The sequence below is a fragment of the Gopherus flavomarginatus genome, chromosome 1 (genome assembly GCF_025201925.1).
Source record: "Gopherus flavomarginatus isolate rGopFla2 chromosome 1, rGopFla2.mat.asm, whole genome shotgun sequence".
Lineage (NCBI taxonomy): Eukaryota > Metazoa > Chordata > Testudines > Testudinidae > Gopherus > Gopherus flavomarginatus.
The window spans coordinates 96,091,196-96,110,279 of NC_066617.1; the positions used below are offsets into that span (position 1 = coordinate 96,091,196).

Below are 19,084 nucleotides of genomic sequence, written 5' to 3' on the forward strand. Positions count from 1 at the left end.
AAGACCCAACAACTTTGGATGATTTCGAACCATTCACAGCTATCAAGCTGTGCAAAAGCTAATCTGTGTGACTATGGGACCTCATTGTTTTGTTACTCAAGTCCTCCCTGAGCTGCAACTGTTTATGAGGAACACTTGTATCTTGCTTCATATTATACAATAGGTCTCTTAGGGGTGGGGACCACATCTCTCTCTTTCTGTAGAACACCCAGCACAATCGGAATCTGAGCTTTGACTGGGGCCTTTTCAGGCTACCATAATTAAATGTAACTATTATTATAATTACAACACACTTGCTGTTTTGTACATGGCTGCTGTCATTGAGTCAGGTGTGGCAAGCATTCTGTTTGGCTCAGCCTCCAATCGTATCTTGTTGTTTTTCAGTTGTGCTGTCATCTGATTTCACAGTGTTGGGGTGATGTGCATTGCTACAAGTTTGGCAATGGTATACTGAGTAGCTACACTACCAACTATGCAACAGCTGATTAGATTTGTGAAAGAATGATGGCTTTTATGAGAAAAGCATGAATTTTGCCAGAATCTTAGGGCAGGACCCAATAAAGATGTTCAGGTCTGGGGCCATTGCCATCTCATGCAATGCGGGCTGTGGCAACCATTTTAAATTCAGAATGCATTTTTTGTCTGCTGATGTTTTTCTGATGCTGATTGTTTATGGTATTAAATCATCCTGTGGGTTTTTATTTTTGTACTTCTGTATTCCCATTGTTTTAGGTATCCTAACAATTAAAGCAATGAATTGTGATGATTTGAGATTATATAAAAATATTAAGAATTAACATGCTCTAGTAAATTCTTCCTGGTGGCACACTGTGAAGTATTATTTGCACAGAAAAATAACACAATAAGTTTACAAGTTTCCATTTAGGAACAGAAAATTATATTTCATCTGCATAACAGGATATTGCTGTGTCTCAAAAAGACTGAATGGGCAGCTTACATAAATATGTAGCCAAAATGAATTTTGTAAAATGTCTTTCATGGTCTTCAATATATTGAAACAACACATTACGCACCATTTTTCAGGGTGAGCTGCACTTTGGTCTTGGAGATCTCCCTTGCAGGAGGTTTGCTGAACAAGGGGAGTTTATTTTCCTTGATGGGCTATGTTAATGGTTTAGTTTTATCTTGCAATCTCTGCTACAAATATAGTGTAATTAAGGGTATGTCTACATTACAGGATTATTCCAATTTTACAGAAACCGATTTTTGGAAACAGATTGTATAAGGTTGAGGGCACGCGGCCACACTAAGCACATTAATTCGGCGGTGTGCATCCATGTACTGAGGCTAGCGTTGACATGCGGAGCGTTGCACTGTGGGTAGCTATCCCATAGCTATCCCATAGTTCTCCCAGTCTCCCCAGCCCATTCGAATTCTGGGTTGAGATCCCAATGCCTGATGGGGCCAAAAATTTGTCATGGGTGGTTATGGGTAAATCTCATCAGTCAATCCTCCCTCCGTGAAAGCAACGGCAGACAATCATTTCGCATCCTTTTCCCAGGATTGCCCGGGCAGACGCCATAGCACGGCAACCATGGAGCCCATTCAGCCTTTTTTCACTGTCACCTTATGTCTACTGGATGCTGCTAACAGACGCGGTACTGCAGTGCTACACAGCAGCATCCCCTTGCCTTTGCAAGTTAGCAAAGACGGTTACCAGCCATACTGTACCGTTTGCTGCTTTGCAAGTTGACAAAGATAGTTACCAGTCATATTGTACCATCTGCTGCTGTCATGGGTGCTCCTGGCTGGCCTCGGTGAGGTTGGTCGGGGCACCTGGACAAAAATGGGAATGACTCCCCAGGTCATTCTCTTCTTTAAGTTTTGTCTAATGCAGAGTCAGTCCTGTCTAGAATATCAGGCAAGCCTACTAAAGAACCAGAGAGGCAAACGGCCGCTCTGGGTCAGAGCCCCAGACATCTCGCAGAAATGATTAGCCGCATGCCATTCTAAGGGGTACCCTTGCAACAACCTCACCCATTGCTTCCCTCCTCCTCCACCCCTCCTGGGCTACCATGGCAGTTATCCCATTTGTGTGATGAAGTAATAAAGATTGCATGAATAAGAAACAACACTGACTTTATTGCCTCTGCAAGCAGAGATCAAATGGGGGAGGGGAGGGCGGTTGGCTTACAGCAAAGTAGAGTGAACCACCATTCTGCACTTACTCAGCCTATAGCTGAAAATGGGAATCTGTGACAAGTACTAGGATAGAAGCACAGGCAGGACTGAATCTCCAATTGTGTGTGGGCCTTTGGCTGACACTGGTAAAATACAAAATGTCCCAGGATATGTATGTTGGGGGACAGTTCTAAATGGCAGCTTAATTTTTTTATTTGCAGCAAAATGTAGAGGTCTAAGTATCTGATTGTGATCCCTGGTAGCAAGGGATAGGCGCGACCGCACGGTGCTGCTGACCGGGGGGAGCAGCCTGAGGCAGAAACCTCCAGCTGGCATGGTATTTCAGGCAGGACTGACTCTCCATTAGACAAAACTTAAAGAAGAGAATGACCTGGAGTCCTTCCCATTTTTGCCCAGGTGCCCCCGGCTGACCTCACTGAGGCCAGCCAAGAGCACCCACTGAATAACGATGACGGATACCAGTCATACTGTGCCGTCTGCCGTCCGCAAGGCAAGGGAAGAGGATGCTGCTGTGTAGCGCTGCAGCATCCAGTAGACACACAGTGACATTGAAAAAAGGTGAGAAACTATTTTTTCCCCTTTGTTTTCACGGAGGGGAAGGGAGAGGGGCTGACAACATATATCGTGAACCACCCGCTACAATGTTTTTGACCCTTCAGGCTTTGGGAGCTCAGCCAAGAATTCAAATGGTTTTCAGAGAGTGCGGGAACTGTGAGATTGCTACAGTCATCAGTTGCCCCTCCCTCCGTGAGCGTCCATTTGATTCTTTGTCTTTCTGGTACGCTTGTCTCAGCTCAAGTTTCACGCAGCACTGTGTGTTGAGTCCCTGTTGTGGCCTCTGTCCACATAGCCTTGGAGATTTTTTCAAATGTTTTGGCATTTCGTCTGTTGGAACGGAGTTCTGATAGAACAGATTCATCTCCCCATACAGAGATCAGATTCAGTTTCTCCCGTATGGTCCATGCTGGAGCTCTTTTTTGAGTCTGGGGCTGCATGGTGACCTGTGCTGATCAGCTCTCTATGTTGGGCAAACACAAAATGAAATTCAAAAGTTCGCAGGGCTTTTTCTGTCTACCTAGACAGTGCATCAGAATTCAAATTGCTGTCCAGAGCGGTCACAATGGTGCACTAACCCTAATTTGAAATGGCAATACTGATTTCAGAGCTACTCCCCTCATCTGGGAGGAGTACAGATATCGATATTAAGAGCCCTTTATATTGAAGTAAAGGGCTTCGTTGTGTGGACGGGTGCAGGGTTAATTTGGTTTAATGCTGCTAAATTTGAGAAAGACTCGTAGTGTAGACCAGGCCAAGAAGACAATCACAGAAGTGTTTGCAATGTCTTTGGTGTCTAGTTTAACAAAGTCTACACCCTTTTTGGAGAAGGGGTTGCCCATGTCTTCAATGACCTCAACCAGTAGCTTGACGTGTTGTGCAAAGGAAGCCTGGACACTTTTCACCTGCTGTTGGTGTTTTGCGTTAGACCCTTTCTCTGCTGCGGCTCCAAACTCCTTTCAACCTGGCCACCTCTGGTCCTGCTCTCATCCAGTGCTGAAGAACCTCTGGACTTTCTGCTATCCCCTTTCATTATGGCATTATTTTGCTCATGAGCTTGTTCAAGGATGATTGCAGAGAAAGTGTGCTGTGTCTGGCGAGCTATGAAGTTCCCCTTTAGGTACTCTTTAGCTATGTCTGGATGCACTGTGTGAAGGCTTACTGTAACTGGGAGGTAAGCAGGCACCTAACAAATGAAATTAGTATCATCTAATGCAAAGAACCAGGGTCACAGCTTCCCAAGGCATTCAGCATAGAGAGGGAAGTTTGCCTGGCAGATTGACAGCACGCGGGTCAATAAAAGAAGCTCCAGATGAATGTGCTATGCCAGAACGGGGACATTGGGTTTTCTAGTTTTTGCTTATCACACAATGTATCATACCCTATTCTGACATACCAGGTACAGTCCAGACCAATGAGTCACTATATCACCCCTGCCCTGCAAGCTTGGGTGCCTTATGATGCCTTGCTGAAGTAGCTCCCACTTAGGCCATTCACAAACAGCCTTCCAGCATGCAAGCCCCACGCTGATTGTGCAACTTCTGCCTGCCAGCCACACTTGGGTTATGCTCTGGCTCTCACCAGCCTTGGTTATATTGCAGGGTGACCCCAACACTCCCAGTCCCCGATTTCCCCCCGGAAATGTATGTTCTGTGCTTGTCAGCCCTCTCCTGGACAGTACCGAATATTTCAAATCCATTATTCCTTAAAGGGACTAATATGCTAGCTTATGATCTCAAATAGTTATTCAGACGCTTGGATTTACACACTGGTTTAGCTAAAACAATAAAATGAATTTATTTAACTACAAAAACTTTTGAAGTGAATATCAGTAATGTGGCATAAAAAGTCAGAAATGGTTATAAGAAAAATGAAGATATGACTTTACTAATACCTAAATTAAACTATATCAGATTTGAGCAAAATGTCTCACCGTACGCTTTTAGTAGTTTTACTGACCAAACTGTGTAGGTCAGGACCCCTTCCACAGAGTCCAATGAATGCTTCCTTTATCTCTTTATGTGTAGTGAATTTGATTGGTGGAGTGGGGTGCATTGGGGTGTTTGCCCCTCCTTTTTACAGTCTCCATCTCCAAGTGCCCAGTTCGATGTGTATTTCAAGAAAGGAACTAAGAGTTTATGTGGAAGGATGTTCCCTGATGGTTTTTTCTCACCTTTTTGAGCTTTCTTTGTTTCCCTTCCTGCTTGATGACTCTGTTTGAGGCTTAAATGCAAATTAAGTAGAGCACACATTCCTTTGTTTGTTTAGGACAGACCTGTTTGCCAACCTTAGTTTGGGTAGGGCTGTGGAATTTGGGAACATGTGTTTATAATATCATATGGGGAAATATTATAATTTACTTACACTGTTACCGTACAGTGTCTGGCAACAATGGCTCTGATGCAAGACACTGCCCAGTGTGCACCAGCAGTGAGGCTCCCCTACTAAAAGCTAAAATCATTGTGAGCTGTGTTAAATGGTGGGCCCTGAAAATATCTTGGTGATTGGCCAACAGGGTGGCTGGTGGAGAGGCACAGCGAGTGGCCAGCAGGGCAGCTGGTAGAGTGGTGCAGCAATCGGCCAGCAGGGTGGCTGGTGGAGAGGCACAGCGAGTGGCCAGCAGGGCAGCTGGTAGAGTGGTGCAGCAATCGGCCAGCAGGGTGGCTGGTGAAGATGGCCAAAGCAGAGCCCCGCAGAGAGGGGTAGCGAGTGAGTGCCCGAGCAGCAGAGTGAATAAGGTGCCTCCTTACCCGTCCCCCACCCCCACCTCCACCCCAGAGTGGGAGATGAACTCTGCAGATACACCTCTAAACTCTGGGCCTCAATGCTACTTCAATCCATGACCCTTTTCCTGGGACCTGTGGGGTCACTCCCTTCCTTTTAAAAAGATGAAATCCTCATGAATGGTGGTTTGACTTCAAAACCACAGAACAGAATTAATCATCTTCATTTTCTTTTAAAGTAAAATGTTCCTCAGTTCCACCAGTCATTTTGTCTTATGTATTATCTCACAGCAGTCAGTACAGATCTGTTAACAATTTGTTTCCAGATTCTGTTATGGTTAAAGTTTTTCTGGAATTTTATCAGTGATAATGCCTGACATATTTAGTCAGCAATGGACTTGTGCTAGTGTTAAGGTCTAGTTTTAAGGAGTATGAAGCTCCATTAAGATTCCTTCCTAACATCTACAGTTCGTGTAATATGCTGGTTTTATTTAATGGAGACATCTAGAAAACAAAAATAGGTGTTGCATCTGTTTCTTGTGCTTTGGTGACTGCAACAGTTGGAGATATCACTGGGGCAGATCCCTTGACTTTCTTGGTATGTGTTGCTTGTCTAGTTTTTTGTAATTTCTTTGCTACTGTTCTCACATGAAAGAAAAGTCTTCAGTGCTCCGACACTGCAAGTATAATTGTAGCTTCCATAAGTAGGCGAGCCTTGTGTACTCCCTTATTTCATTCAAGCTATGTGTCATACTTTGCTACTAGACTGGTAATACTGTCCTTGTGCTTCAGTCAACCACTGTGTTTCCCACACTTTTTAATTGTCCCACACCAGAGTGAAGTGAAGGCAGGGACCTGCCACTTGAAAGTGAAGTATTGGGGGGAAAAGGTTCTCAGAAGGAGCAACCTACTCATGGACCATGTCAATTTGAATGAAAAGAAAAGTTAAAATAGAACAATGCGTGTTGAACTAGATGGACCATTCGCCTGACCCAGAATGACAAAGCCTGGGTCTCCATGCAAAGAACATTTAGAAAGATTTTGACAAGGCTTTTAATGGACTTGGCTGCATTAAGGATACTACACGTCATACAGCTATAGCTCTCTTTATTCTACCAAAACCGCAACTCACCAAGTAAAATCCCTCTGATGCTGAAAGGGCAAGTAAAAGCTGAACTTGCCTGAATGGTAAAATTAGAAGTTAATGATCAAATTCAGACTCCAGCTGATTAGGAGAAAAGTGTGAAAATGTTAACTGCAAATCCAGAATCCAAGCAAAATGACCCCATGTTGTTGGATTAGGGGGCGGTTGGGAGTAGGGGAGGTGTCCAAATCTCATTTTCATCCGCTCTCATGGGGAAATAGTTTTATTTTGTGTAATGACTCATCCACTCCCAGTCTTTATTCAAGCCTAATTTAATGGTGTCCAATTTGCAAATTAATTCCAATTCAGCAGTCTCTCGTTGGAGTCTGTTTCTGAAGTTTTTTTGTTGTAATATTGCGACTTTTAGGTCTGTAATCGAGTGACCAGGGAGATGGAATTGTTCTCCGACTGGTTTTTTAATGTGTTAATTCTTGATGTCTGATTTGTGTCCATTTATTCTTTTATGTAGAGACTGTCCAGTTTGGCCAATGTACATCTACACAAAGTAAAACTATTTCCTCATATTTATTTCCCCCACACACACCGTTCCTCATACCTTCTTGTCAACTACTGCAAATGGACCATTTTGATTACCACTACAAAAAGATTTTTTCTCTCCTGCTGGTAATAGCTCACCTTAATTGATCACTCTCATTACAGTGTGTATGGTAACACCCATTGTTTCATGTTCTCTGTGTTTGTGTGTATATATATATATAATCTCTATATATCTATATATCTTCCTACTGTATTTTCCACTCCATGCATCCAATGAAGTGGGCTGTAGCCCACGAAAGCTTATGCTCAAATAAATTTGTTACTCTCTAAGGTGCCACAAATACTCCTGTTCTTTTTACACAAGGAATGTAGATCACGTGGGGATAGCTTCCCAGGCAGCATGATTTCACATCTTATTCTACCACTCTAGGAAGCTATCCCCCACGCGAACTACATTTCTGCATAGGCATTACTTACCATCACTGCTACATTTATGGTTTACGCTCTTGCTTGAAAACGTGGAGAAAAATATGCTCACTGTTCCTATTCTTTACATGTATTCTTGGTGTCACATACATAATGCCTCCAAATTGCTGTACATAGAGAGCAGGAAGGTGGCAGAGATAGAAGCAAGCGGGGGCAGAAAGAGACATGTATAGACATGAGATTTGGTAAGCAGACATGAGATTTGAATCCTAATCACATCAAACAACATTAGTTAAAAGGTAGGATACCAAAGAATCAGATGCCACAATGCACATTACACCAAACCTCACTTGCTACCTGTTAGTGAATTATTATACATCATTACTATTATACATTACATAGGGGGATTCCTGTCAAACTCTGTGCACCTCTGCCAATTGGCATCAGGAGGTGCCTTTCTCCCTCATGTTACGTCAGGGGTTCTCAAACTGGAGGGTCACAAGGTGGTTATATGGGGGGGGGTCATGGGCTGTCAGTCTGCATCCCAAACTCCGCTTTGCATCCAGCATTTATAATGATGTTAAATATATTTTAAAATTTTTAATTAAATAATTTTTAATTAAATAAATATTTTTTAATTTATAAGAGTGGAGGGTCACACTCAGAGGCTTGCTATGTGAAAGGGGTCACCAGTACAAAAGTTTGAGAACCACTGTGTTACATACCACAGATGCTGGAAATGGAGCTATGCCCTTTCTCTTTTGCAGGGGCTGGGCCACCCTTCATTACCACTCCCCTGCGAGTTTGTATTATCTAGGCAGAGGAGGGACTACAGAGAAATTCTGGCCAAGCAGCTCCAAGCTGTGATATTATCAAGAGCGGGACAGGTGTTTGAGAAATAGAGAGAGAGAGAAAGAGAGAGAGAGAAGGGGAACAGGTGGAGGAAACTAGGGAGACAGAAATAGCAAAGAGTGAGAGAACAGGGGCAGGAAAAAGAGACGGGGTGAGAGTTAAAAATACAGAGGGGGGCAAAGGGGAGAACGACATGGAGTTACTCCTGTGGCTCTGGTCCCAGCTTCGATCCTGCGGGAACAACCTCCCAGCACTGGGCATAGCCCTCACAGTCTTTGCTCTGCTATTTGATTTCCTGAAGCGCAGGAAGAGCTGGAGTTGCTACCCACCAGGGCCGACCTCTCTGCCTTTCATTGGGACCATGTTGCAGATTGATTTCCACAACCCGCACCTCTCCTTTACCCAGGTCAGTGCCAGAGGGGCTGGAGAGCACAGCCAAGGTGACCAGATAGCAAGTGCGAAAAATCGGGACAGGGTGGCGGGTAATTGGTGCCTATATAAGACTAGACCCTGGATATCAGGACTGTCCCTATAAAATTGGGACATCTGGTCACCCTGAGCACAGAGTGCTGTGGAACAGAGCTGGTGTGGGGTGGTGGTTCGTTAATCCAGCTGGTGCGGGCTGGAGGGGTTATTTTACATGCAGGGGCTTTTCCAACACAGTAACAGTCAGTCCCCCTAGAGGTGGAGGGGCTCTAATGCTCTATGATTACAGTAGCACCTCAAAGATAGGAACATCAGAGTGGTGGACTTACCGGTCAACCGGACACCGTCTGGAACCGGAAGTCCTCATTGAATCAGGCAGGCAGCAGCGCAGACCAAAAAACAAAAAAACCCTGCAAATACCGTGCTGCCTGGGGCTCAGGGCTTCAGCCAAGAGGGTTGTTGCTGCAGCCGCAGGGTGGAGGAATTAGGGCTGAGGAGACTTGGGGCTTCTGACCCTTGGGATCACCGGGACTCAGAGCTTTAGGTGCAGGAGGGATGGGGCTGCTAGCATCAGCCATGGGTAGGGCGGCGCGGCTCAGGGTTTTAGCTAGCGAGAAGCAGCAGTTTCAGCGCTCCCAGCTGTAGCTCCCACTGTAGCTAAAGTCCCAAGTCCTGGTGCTGCCTGCTGAAGCTGGGAACGGAGCTGTGGGGACAGGGCTGGCTCCAGGGGTTTTGCCACCTCAAGTAGCCAAAAAAAAAGAACAAAAAAAGATCACGACCTGAGGCAATTCAGCCAGCGAGAGGTCCTTCGCTCCGAGTGGGAATGAGGGACCCTCTGCTGAATTGCCACCGAATAGCTGGATGTGCCCCCACCCCTCTGGAGTGGCTGCCCCAAGCACCTGCTTGCTAAGCTGGTGCCTGGAGCCAGCGATGCGTGGGGAGCCCGGACACCGCCCGCGGGCCACGGCAGATGTAAGGAGCAGAGATGCGGGGCTGAAGCCCCTCCCCGTATCTAAAGCCCTGAGCCCTAGTGCTCCTGCTGGGCAGAAGCCCTGAGCGCTCTGCCCTCCCTGGGCCCCGACTCCAGAGTCAGAAGCTTCCGACTCTCCCCATCCCTGTCTTGACTCCCCCAACTCCCGCCCACCCTGCAGCTGCAGCCCCAACCCTCCACCCCCACTGATGTCCCTAACCTCCTCTTCAGAGTTACAGAGGCTGCGAGGTTCTCCTCTGTCTGTTGCGGCTCTAGACAACATTCCTCTCCCAAGTCCAGTAGATAGCGCTGGAGGAGAGTGACTCACACACACACACGCACTCTCTCTCTCTCTCTCTCTTCCCTGTAATTTCAGCTGGAGACATTGTAGCGTGCTGGGCTGTTGCACAATATTAGCACTATTAAACAGCTGCTGTGTTCCACCTCAGAGATGACTGCACTTCAGTGGTGGATGAACTGGTCCCTTTATGGACCATCTATATGCTCTGGGATGAAAAGGGCTCGTGAAAGATTTATTCTATATGAAAATTCATTTGTCTCTGCTCAGATCCATTATTTCAAAAGTTTCTCTGGTTTGGGGATGTGGATGCATGGATGACAGCCTTCCTTGTAGAAATGATTAAGAGTCTCAGCAAAAGTGAACAAAACCATAATCTCCAGGATACGCTTTTATGTAATCTCCAGGAAACTTTAGGATGTGTTTGCTGACTGTGTTTGCCCTAACAAGAGCACATACAACCTCTGCAGGGTTAGTTTCAAGTGAACGCTTTTTCCTATCTGGGAAACTATTGATGTAACTGTGACAGGTTAGATTACAGAACCCTCACCCCCTTGGGAGCTGCCGCCTGATGTGCCAAGACTACCTCTGCTCCTGCTTTCCTGCCTGTCAGCTTAGGACTTCAGTGCCCTGCCTGGTTTAAGCCAGACTAGCTAGCCTGCTGCAAACCCAGACCCAGATCTGAATCACGTCCCCTAGCAGCTGTAGGCTTACCTGAAAGCAGCTAACAGAAGTGTTCTTATCTTTAACACTCAGATGCCCAGCTCTCAATGGAGTCTAAACCCAAATAAATCCGTTTTACCCTGTATAAAGCTTATACAGGGTAAACTCATAAATTGTTCGTCCTCTGTACCACTGATAGAGAGAGATGCACAGCTGTTCCCCCTCTCCCCCAGTATTAATACATACTCTGGGTTAATTAATAAGTAAAAAGTGATTTTATTAAATACAGAAAGTAGGATTTAAGTGGTTCCAAGTAGTAACAGACAGAACAAAGTAAGTTACCAAGCAAAATAAAACGAAACACGCAAATCTATGTCTAATCAAACTGAATACAGATAATCTCACCCTCAGAGATGCTTCTGTAAGTTTTTTCCTCAGACTGGACACCTTCCAGTCCTGGGCACAATTCTTTCCCCTGGTACAGCTCTTGTTCCAGCTCAGCTGGTAGCTATGGGATTCTTCATGATGGCTCCTCATTTTGTTTTGTTCCACCCATTTATATATCTTTTGCATAGGACGGGAATCCTTTGTCCCTCTGGGTCCCCCGCCCCCCCCCAGTGAAAAAGCACTAGGTTAAAGATGGATTCCAGTTCTGGCGACATGATTACATGTCACTATAAGACCCCAAGCCTTCATTCCTCTCAGCCTGACTCACGGGAAGGCTTGCCTGCAAACAGAGCTGTCCACAGTCAATTGTCCTGGTTGATGGGAGCCATCAAGATTCCAAACCAACATTAATGGCCCACACTTTGCATAATTACAATAAGACCTCAGAGTAATGTTTCATATATTTCTAGTTTCAGATACACGAGTAGTACATTTATACAAATAGGATGACCACACTCAGTAGATTATAAACTTTGTAATGATACCTTACAAGAGACCTCTTGAATGAAGCATATTCCAGTTACATTATATTCACTCATTAGCATACTTTTATAAAATCATACAGAGTGAAACGTCACAGTAGCTTGTGGCAACTAAATCATATTATATTTTGTGATTGTAGTTGCCAAACTCCAGAGGCCCCTTTTTTAGGCTTGTACCTTTCAACATTCCCATCAAGGGAAACTGGGTCTGGTTCTTGTTTTCACCATGCAGTAGAAAGAGCTTTTGAGTTTCCAGATCAGATCGGATGATGACAATGCTACAACACTTTTGACCTGTAGCTGCTTTTAACTCCACATTTTTAGTAACAACATATTATTCCTTTTTCTGCCTCTATTTCCATTTCACACCATTTCATTTTGCTTTTTTGCATTTCTCACAGAAAGGAAACAAAAACAGCTCCTTTTACTTACAGAATCATGGAAATCAAAGATAGAATTGGCCTATTCTTATCCACCCCTCTAACTTCTAGTGGTATGCCCCTGAGGGCTTTATCCAGTTTTAATGACCAGCAATGACGCTTTCATCACTTCCCCAAAGAAACTTCCCCAGGGCTTGTCTACATCAGAAAGTTGCAGCGCTGGTGAGGGAGTTACAGCGCTGCAACTTAGGAGGTGTACACATCTGCAGGGCACCACCAGCGCTGCAACTCCCTGTTTGCAGCGCTGGCCGTACTCCCATTTTGTCTCGGGTGTAGAGGATCCAGCGCTGGTGATCCAGCGCTGGTAATCAAGTATAGACACTTACCAGCGCTTTTCTTGACCTCCGTGGAATAAGCAGGTATCCCAGCATACCTGAGGAAGCCTCTGGTAATCAAGCTGGTCTCCTTCCCCGGCTTGCTCTCACGTTCCCCGAACCCCCGAGCAAGCAGGTCTCCTTCCCTGCGGTTTGCAGGGTGGTTCCGGGAACGCGAGAGCAAACCGGGGAAGGAGACCAGCTTCGCCGCGGTTTGCTCTCGCGTTCCGCGAACCACCCTGCAAACCGCAGGGAAGGAGACCTGCTTGCTCGGGGGTTCGCGGAACGCGAGAGCAAACCGCGGCGAAGCTGGTCTCCTTTCCCGGTTTGCTCTCGCGTTCCCCGAAACCCCTTGAAGCCGCCCAACAGCGCTGCAGTGTGGCCACATCTAACACCACTTGCAGCGCTGGTTGCTGTAAGTGTGGCCACTCTGCAGCGCTGGCCCTATACAGCTGTACTAATACAGCTGTAACAACCAGCGCTGCAAAATTTTAGATGTAGACATGGCCCCAGACTGATACACCTCTCGCTGAGGGTTTGTTTCTTGATGTCCAGAGTACATTTTCCTTTATTTAGACTCATTCCATTACTCCTTCACCAAAACCTAAACAATTTCCCTCCATCCTTTGCATTTGAACCTTTTTAAGACTTGCAGGCAGCAATCAGTCTCCCACCTCAGCTATTTGATCAGTCTATATATTTAGATCATTTTATCTTTCCTCATGAATCAGCCCATCCAACTCCCTAATCTCTTTTGTGGCTTTTCTCTGAATTCTCTCCTTTTTAATCAGCATCTTTCTGGTAATGAGGCGAATGCCCGGAATGCTAGGTACTGTTACAGATACAGATTTGCATGGGTGGCAGGTATAATAGTCCAGGAAAGGCAAAAACCTTCCATGGTGCAGCCATCACTGACCCTGCCACAGAACACCTGGGCTGTGGTGGCCTCACTTCTTCCCCTCCCTGCTGGGAATGGGCTTCCGTGGGAAGTTTTTGCTAATTTATTATGCTCCATGCAGGTTCCTGGGTGGCTGAGGAGGCGGTATCTGCTACTCAGCATCACAGATCCCTTGGACTCCCCAGAGACGTTACTGATGAACCCGGGAAACAGAGTAGCAGATACCGCCCTTCTCAGCTGCCCGGGAACCTGCATGGCACGTATAAAAGCTCAGTGTTCTCTGCCTGGCTGCTCTTCTCCAGCATTCTCCACCCCCTCTCTGGAGGTCCCCACTGCTACTCACCTGTTCCTCCTCTCATTGCTGCTTGGCTCCCACCCTGCTCAGCACCACCCCGCCACCGCTCGCTGGTCCCTCCCCCACTGCTTGACCCACACACAGCGAGGGGCAGCAGGGGGGCCGAGTGGGAGGGGAGGAGAGATGCACGCAGTGAGCAGGGAGAGGGACAAGCAGTGGAGGGTGGAGAGCAGGGACCAGTGAGCAGCAGTGGGGAGGCCGAGTGGGAATGGGGAAAGAGAGGAGGGTTGCACTTGGTGAGCAGGGAGGGGGCTGAATGGTGGGGGAGGAGGGATGATGGCGGGGAGGGCCGAGCAGGAAAAGGAGGAGGAGGGAGCAGTGGCATGGGAGCCGAGAAAGGGAGGTGACAGAGCTGGAGTGGAGCAGAGCTGGAGTGTAGATGGGGCCGTGGGTGGAAAAGGTGGGATGGGGAGCTAGCTTCCGGTCCGTCTAACATTTCTGTCTGGCCCCCCAGGCTCTTTGGCTGCCCCCTCAAGAACTCCACACCACTAAAACTCCCACAGTGCAGCAGGGTGCTCAGGCGGGCTGCCTGCCTGCCGTGGCCCCACGCCGCTTCTGGAAACGGCCAGCTTCTGCTGGCATGTCTCTGTGCACCACTGGCAGGGGCGGGGGGAAGGCAACTCTGCGCACTATACCCACTGCCAGCACCATCCTCACAGCTCCCATTGGCTGAAAACCAACCAATGGGAGCTGCAGAGGCAGTGCTAGCACATGGAAACCCGCTGCCCTCTCCACTCAAGAGGAGCGCAGATATGTGCCAGCAGCAGCTGGCTGCAGCCGCTTCCAGGAGCAGCATGGGGCCACAGCACACAGGCAGCCTGCCTGAGCCCTTCTGCACAGCCTGCTGGGAGTCACCTGTTGTAGGCACCTCTCAGCCAGATCCTGTCCCTCGCACCCCCCTTCCCACACCGCAACCCTCTGCCTCAGGTCAGAACCCCCTCCTGCACCAAAACTCCCTCCCAGGGCCCACATCCCTCACTCTCTCCTACACCACAACACTCTGCACCAGTTCAGAGCTCCCTCCTCACCCAAACTCCCTCCCAGATCCTGCATTCCAATCCTTCTCCCCAGCCCAGAGCCCCCTCCTGTGCCAAACTCCCTCCTAGAGCCCACACTCCTCACCCTCTCCTGCACTTCAACACTGTATCAGCCTGGAGCTCTCTCCTGCATTCAAACTCCATCCCAGACCCCACACCCCCTCCTGCAACCCAATCCCCTACCCCAGCCTGGAGTCCCCTCTTGCACCAAACACCCCACACTCTCTCCTGCACCCCTACACTCTGTACCAGCCCAGAGCTCCCTCCTGCACCCAAACCTCACACCCCCTTCTGCACCTCAATCCCCAGCCCGGAGCTCCCCTTGCACCAAACTCCCTCGCAGACCCCGCACTGACTCCATTAATATAGTAGAAATTTGTGGCCTGTGACGACTTACCAAAATTCCTGGAGTGGCCCCCTTGCGAAAATTATTGCCCACCCCTGACTTAGAGGAAAGCTACTGTAGAAAAGCAGAAACACAATACATTGGTTTTTGTGTTTTTCACGTACACATAAAACAACTACTTGTGGTTTTTTTTGTCCCTAAATTCTTGGCCCAGAAGGACATTTTCTCCCACGTGTGTGTACTCACTCACTCACTCACTCACTCATGCCCGTCTCCCCAATCGGGGTATTGGCAGCCAACAACAGATCTCCAGAGTCCTCTATCCTGGGCCATTCATTCTAACTGGTTCCAGGTATAGCCCATTTTTTTGCTATCAGCCTGAAGGTCATGTCGCCAGGTGTTTCTTGGACGGCCTCTTTTCCGCTTGCCTTGGGGGTTCCACCGCAGTGCCTGTCTGGTGATGTTAGTTGGCTGCTTGCGTAGTGTATGTCCTATCCAACCCCACCTTCTCCTTCTGATTTCTTCCTCTGCTGGGAGTTGACAGGTCCTGTCCAAGAGGTGGATGTTACTGATGGTGTCTGGCCAGTGGATCTGGAGAATCCTTCTGAGGCAGCTATTTATGAAGGTCTGGATCTTCTTGATGGTTGTTTTGGTTGTCCTCCAGGTTTCAGCTCCATACAGTAGGACTGATTTCACATTGGAGTTGAACAGTCGAATTTTTATTGCCAAAGACAGCTCTCTAGAGCTCCAGATGTTCTTGAGCTGTAAGAAGGCTGCTCTTGCCTTACCAGTCCTTACTTTGATACATGTGTGTACAATCCTCAAGAAATCCCACAAATAATAGGTGAAAAAAGGTTAAATTGGGGGTTTAAACTATTTGATAATTGCTTTAAACTGTTCTGCTTTGCACTCTGCAATGCCTGTCGGTCACCAGAGTACAGTGGCCCTGGTCCTCCCTTACATCAGGCACATTTTGTGCTCATGGAGTCAGAAGCAACGTGTAGGAGGGGCATGAGAGGTAGGGTGACCAGATGTCCCAATTTCATAGGGAGAGTCCTGATTTTTGGGTCTTTTTCTTATATAGGCTCCTATTACCCCCAACCTCATCACGATTTTTCACATTTGCTGTCTGGTCACCCTAATGGGGGGTTAAGTGCCCCCCCAGATTGGCCTGCCAGAGGCAGGGAGGGAGAGGGGCTCTGTCCTCTCCTACATCTCTCCCCCGGCACATTCGGCAGCTTTCTCTGGTAGCTGGGCAGGGAGCAGGACAGAGCCACTGCTGCCTCAGAGAGCCTCCTAGCCTGTTCCATGTCTCTACCCTTCCTCTTCCCTCTACTCCACCCTCTCCATAGCTCCTCCTCTCCATCCTCCTCCTCTTTCCCCAAGGCCCTGCCCTCCCCGTAGCTCCTCCCCCTCCCCCTCCTCCTTCTCTTCCCCAGAGGTTTGGCCCTCTGGCCAGGCTGGAAGCTAGAACCTGACGGTAGTAAGAGCCACCCAGGGAGCCCATGTGCGGGGCTGGGGTGCCCAAGAGCAGCCCCCAGCCTGTCTCCTCAGTCCCCTGGGTCATGCCACCCACGGCAGATGGAGGGTCCAGGACTCCCTACAGTGGTCCAGGCTCGCTGAGTGGTGGCCCGGCTCTGGCTTCCAGCCTGGCCAGGAGTCAGGGCATCGGGGAGAAGAGGAGGAGCTGGGGTGGGGCCACTGAGAAGAGGCTGCTGCTGCAGGCAGAGGCTGCACTTTGTGGTGGGGGAGCAGATGATTTCTGCCTGTGCCACTCTGCGCCTGCCTGGGGCTTGCAGTTGGGTGGGAGGGGTGGGGGAATGCAGCCCTCTGCCTCCAAAATTATGGCCATGTTAAAAAGTTGGCAGGCCTGGCCCTCCCATGGCTCCCTGCCCCCTCTCCCTCCCCTTCACCCCCTTGTTCGGGCACCTGTGCTCTTCGATCACTATAACAGCCTTACCATGGAGTCACAGATAGTCCCCATAGACTCTCCAGTCTATCTTGCCACCCAGACAAACTGGACTTAGTGATAAATGATCACCAAAAATCACACCACGTTCAGGTTGCTCCCAGTCCCAAGAGACCAGTCACTTACCCCAGATCAGTTGGTACCCTAGATCTTACAGCAAAGACAACACCTATAGCCAATAGTGTAATAAATGATCTGAAGGTTTGTTAACTAAGAAAAAGAAATTACAGAGTTATTTGCAGGTTCAAGCAAGCAAACGTATACACACAAATGAGTTATCATCTAAATCCTAAGACTGACCGAGTTGCAATGATCTGTCTATTTAAAGTGTCTTTCAGGGCGGATCCAGCAGGCAGCCCTGGGGAACTCTCACCCTGTCACAGTTCTGACAGCCAAACAGATGGAAAATTTTCCTGTGCCTTTGTTTTATTTCCTTCATTCAGCTTCCAAGTCCAAGGACAAGCTTCCTTGCACATGGCATTTCCAAGGTGGGATAGGCCCATTAACCAATCCTTTGTTTGCAATATTTCTTGATGACCCAGCTGATTTTGATAGTCCTTCTGGATGGGGTGGGAAAGGATTCCTGTGCCTATGTTCACAAGTTCAGAGCAGACATTTGCAAAGTTATAAAGCAAAACTTACATATTTTCTTATGGTGCAGAACACAGACATTGCAAGTGAGATTAAGGCCTGCAGCAATTTACTAGCATTTCATAGTCTAAGCACTAAATATATTCTTGTAAAACGAATACCTATTTTGAGCAAACTAACATACAGGTAAACTGGTCAGTCTCCAGCGATGAGTTTGTTAGTTCTTAGCTAATGCCTGCAGTCTGGGCAAGAGCTGGCACCTCATTTGCCAGCGTCACTGGAAAAGCCACCCCCACCCACCTCCATCCCTTAGGTCAGTAATTTTTATTTTGTATGTATCTGTAGCCAGCACTACTATACCCTCTGTGATAATATCAGATTTCATAAACTAAGCAAGGTTGGGCCTGGTCAGTACTTGAATGGGATATCTCCTATGCAAAGCCATGTGCTGCAGGAATTAGTGCAGAAGGCTCTCTGTGTCAGTGGTTAAACCAGTGTCACACCATGGTTTTAAGGAACAATGTAAGCTTGGGTCTGTTATCCTTGAAGACTCCAAAAGAGGTTTTGACCCTGTGACACTTTCACAAGATCCCTGGCCAGATTTCAACTTGGTTAGTTATGTTCTGCTGACATAAACTCTTCCTGCACCATCAGCTGACAATGGTGGTGGTATTCTCTCCCTGTGTAAGTGGCTGTGTAGTACTGCTGTGAGTTGTTCCACTCCAGAAGTGACTGCACATCAGTGATGAGCTAACAAGCCCAACAGAGTGCTCTGAGATCCTTCTAAATTTGAGAGATTACAGAACTGCAAAATGATTTTTTCAGGCTTGCTTTCCAGCAAAATTAAGTGTCATCTGGCTTCCAACAATGTATTTTTCTGTTTTTTTCTTGGCAGCTGAGTAAAAAATATGGAAATGTCTTTAGCCTTCAGAACTGCTGGAGTAATCTGATAGTAGTGAATGGATTCAAAGCAGTAAAGGAAGCATTGGTCCAGAAATCAGAGGACTTTGCTGACCGACCATACTTTCCTATACATGAGCACTTGGGTTACGGAGAGACCTCCGAAGGCAAGTACCTTGGAAACTAACATAGTTCTCCAGTAGTGTTGCAGCGGGACTGGCTTTATCATTTGAGCTCCTGGAGAGATTGAAGGGGCTTAGGGAGTGAACTGCTTCCCTCTCTTGTCCCTCTGCTGATGTTGCTTTTGCTGGAGTCTTCCCCTGACACTACCTCTCATGAGGAGGAAGTCAGGTTAGATCAAAATGGGGACTCTCCTTCCCAACTGCAGATGTGGACATTCTGAAATGTTCTGTAGAAGGTACATGCTAATCAATACCAATTGGCTGCCATTGTCAGATCTGGCAGATTCCTATCCCTCACCATACGTATGTACCTTCCACGGCTTGTAAAAAAAATAACTTCCTCCTGAGGAACCTCCAGGACCCAAGAGTGAAAGTGGGGAGGGTAGAAAGAAATGCAACCTAAAA

General features: G+C 47.5%; 2 protein-coding genes across 2 annotated transcripts in view; one reads left to right on the plus strand and one right to left on the minus strand.

Moving 5' to 3' along the window:
• The window catches only part of LOC127051721 (cytochrome P450 2D15-like), a 110,945-nt gene that overhangs the window by 80,338 nt on the left and 11,523 nt on the right, over positions 1–19,084 (plus strand). The window contains exon 2 of the mRNA XM_050954407.1: positions 18,493–18,664. Within this exon, the coding sequence (XP_050810364.1) occupies positions 18,493–18,664 (172 nt within the window). The remainder of the gene's footprint in view (positions 1–18,492; positions 18,665–19,084) is intronic.
• Positions 1–19,084, minus strand: part of SEPTIN3 (septin 3) — a 324,031-nt gene that overhangs the window by 40,534 nt on the left and 264,413 nt on the right. The window lies entirely within an intron of this gene.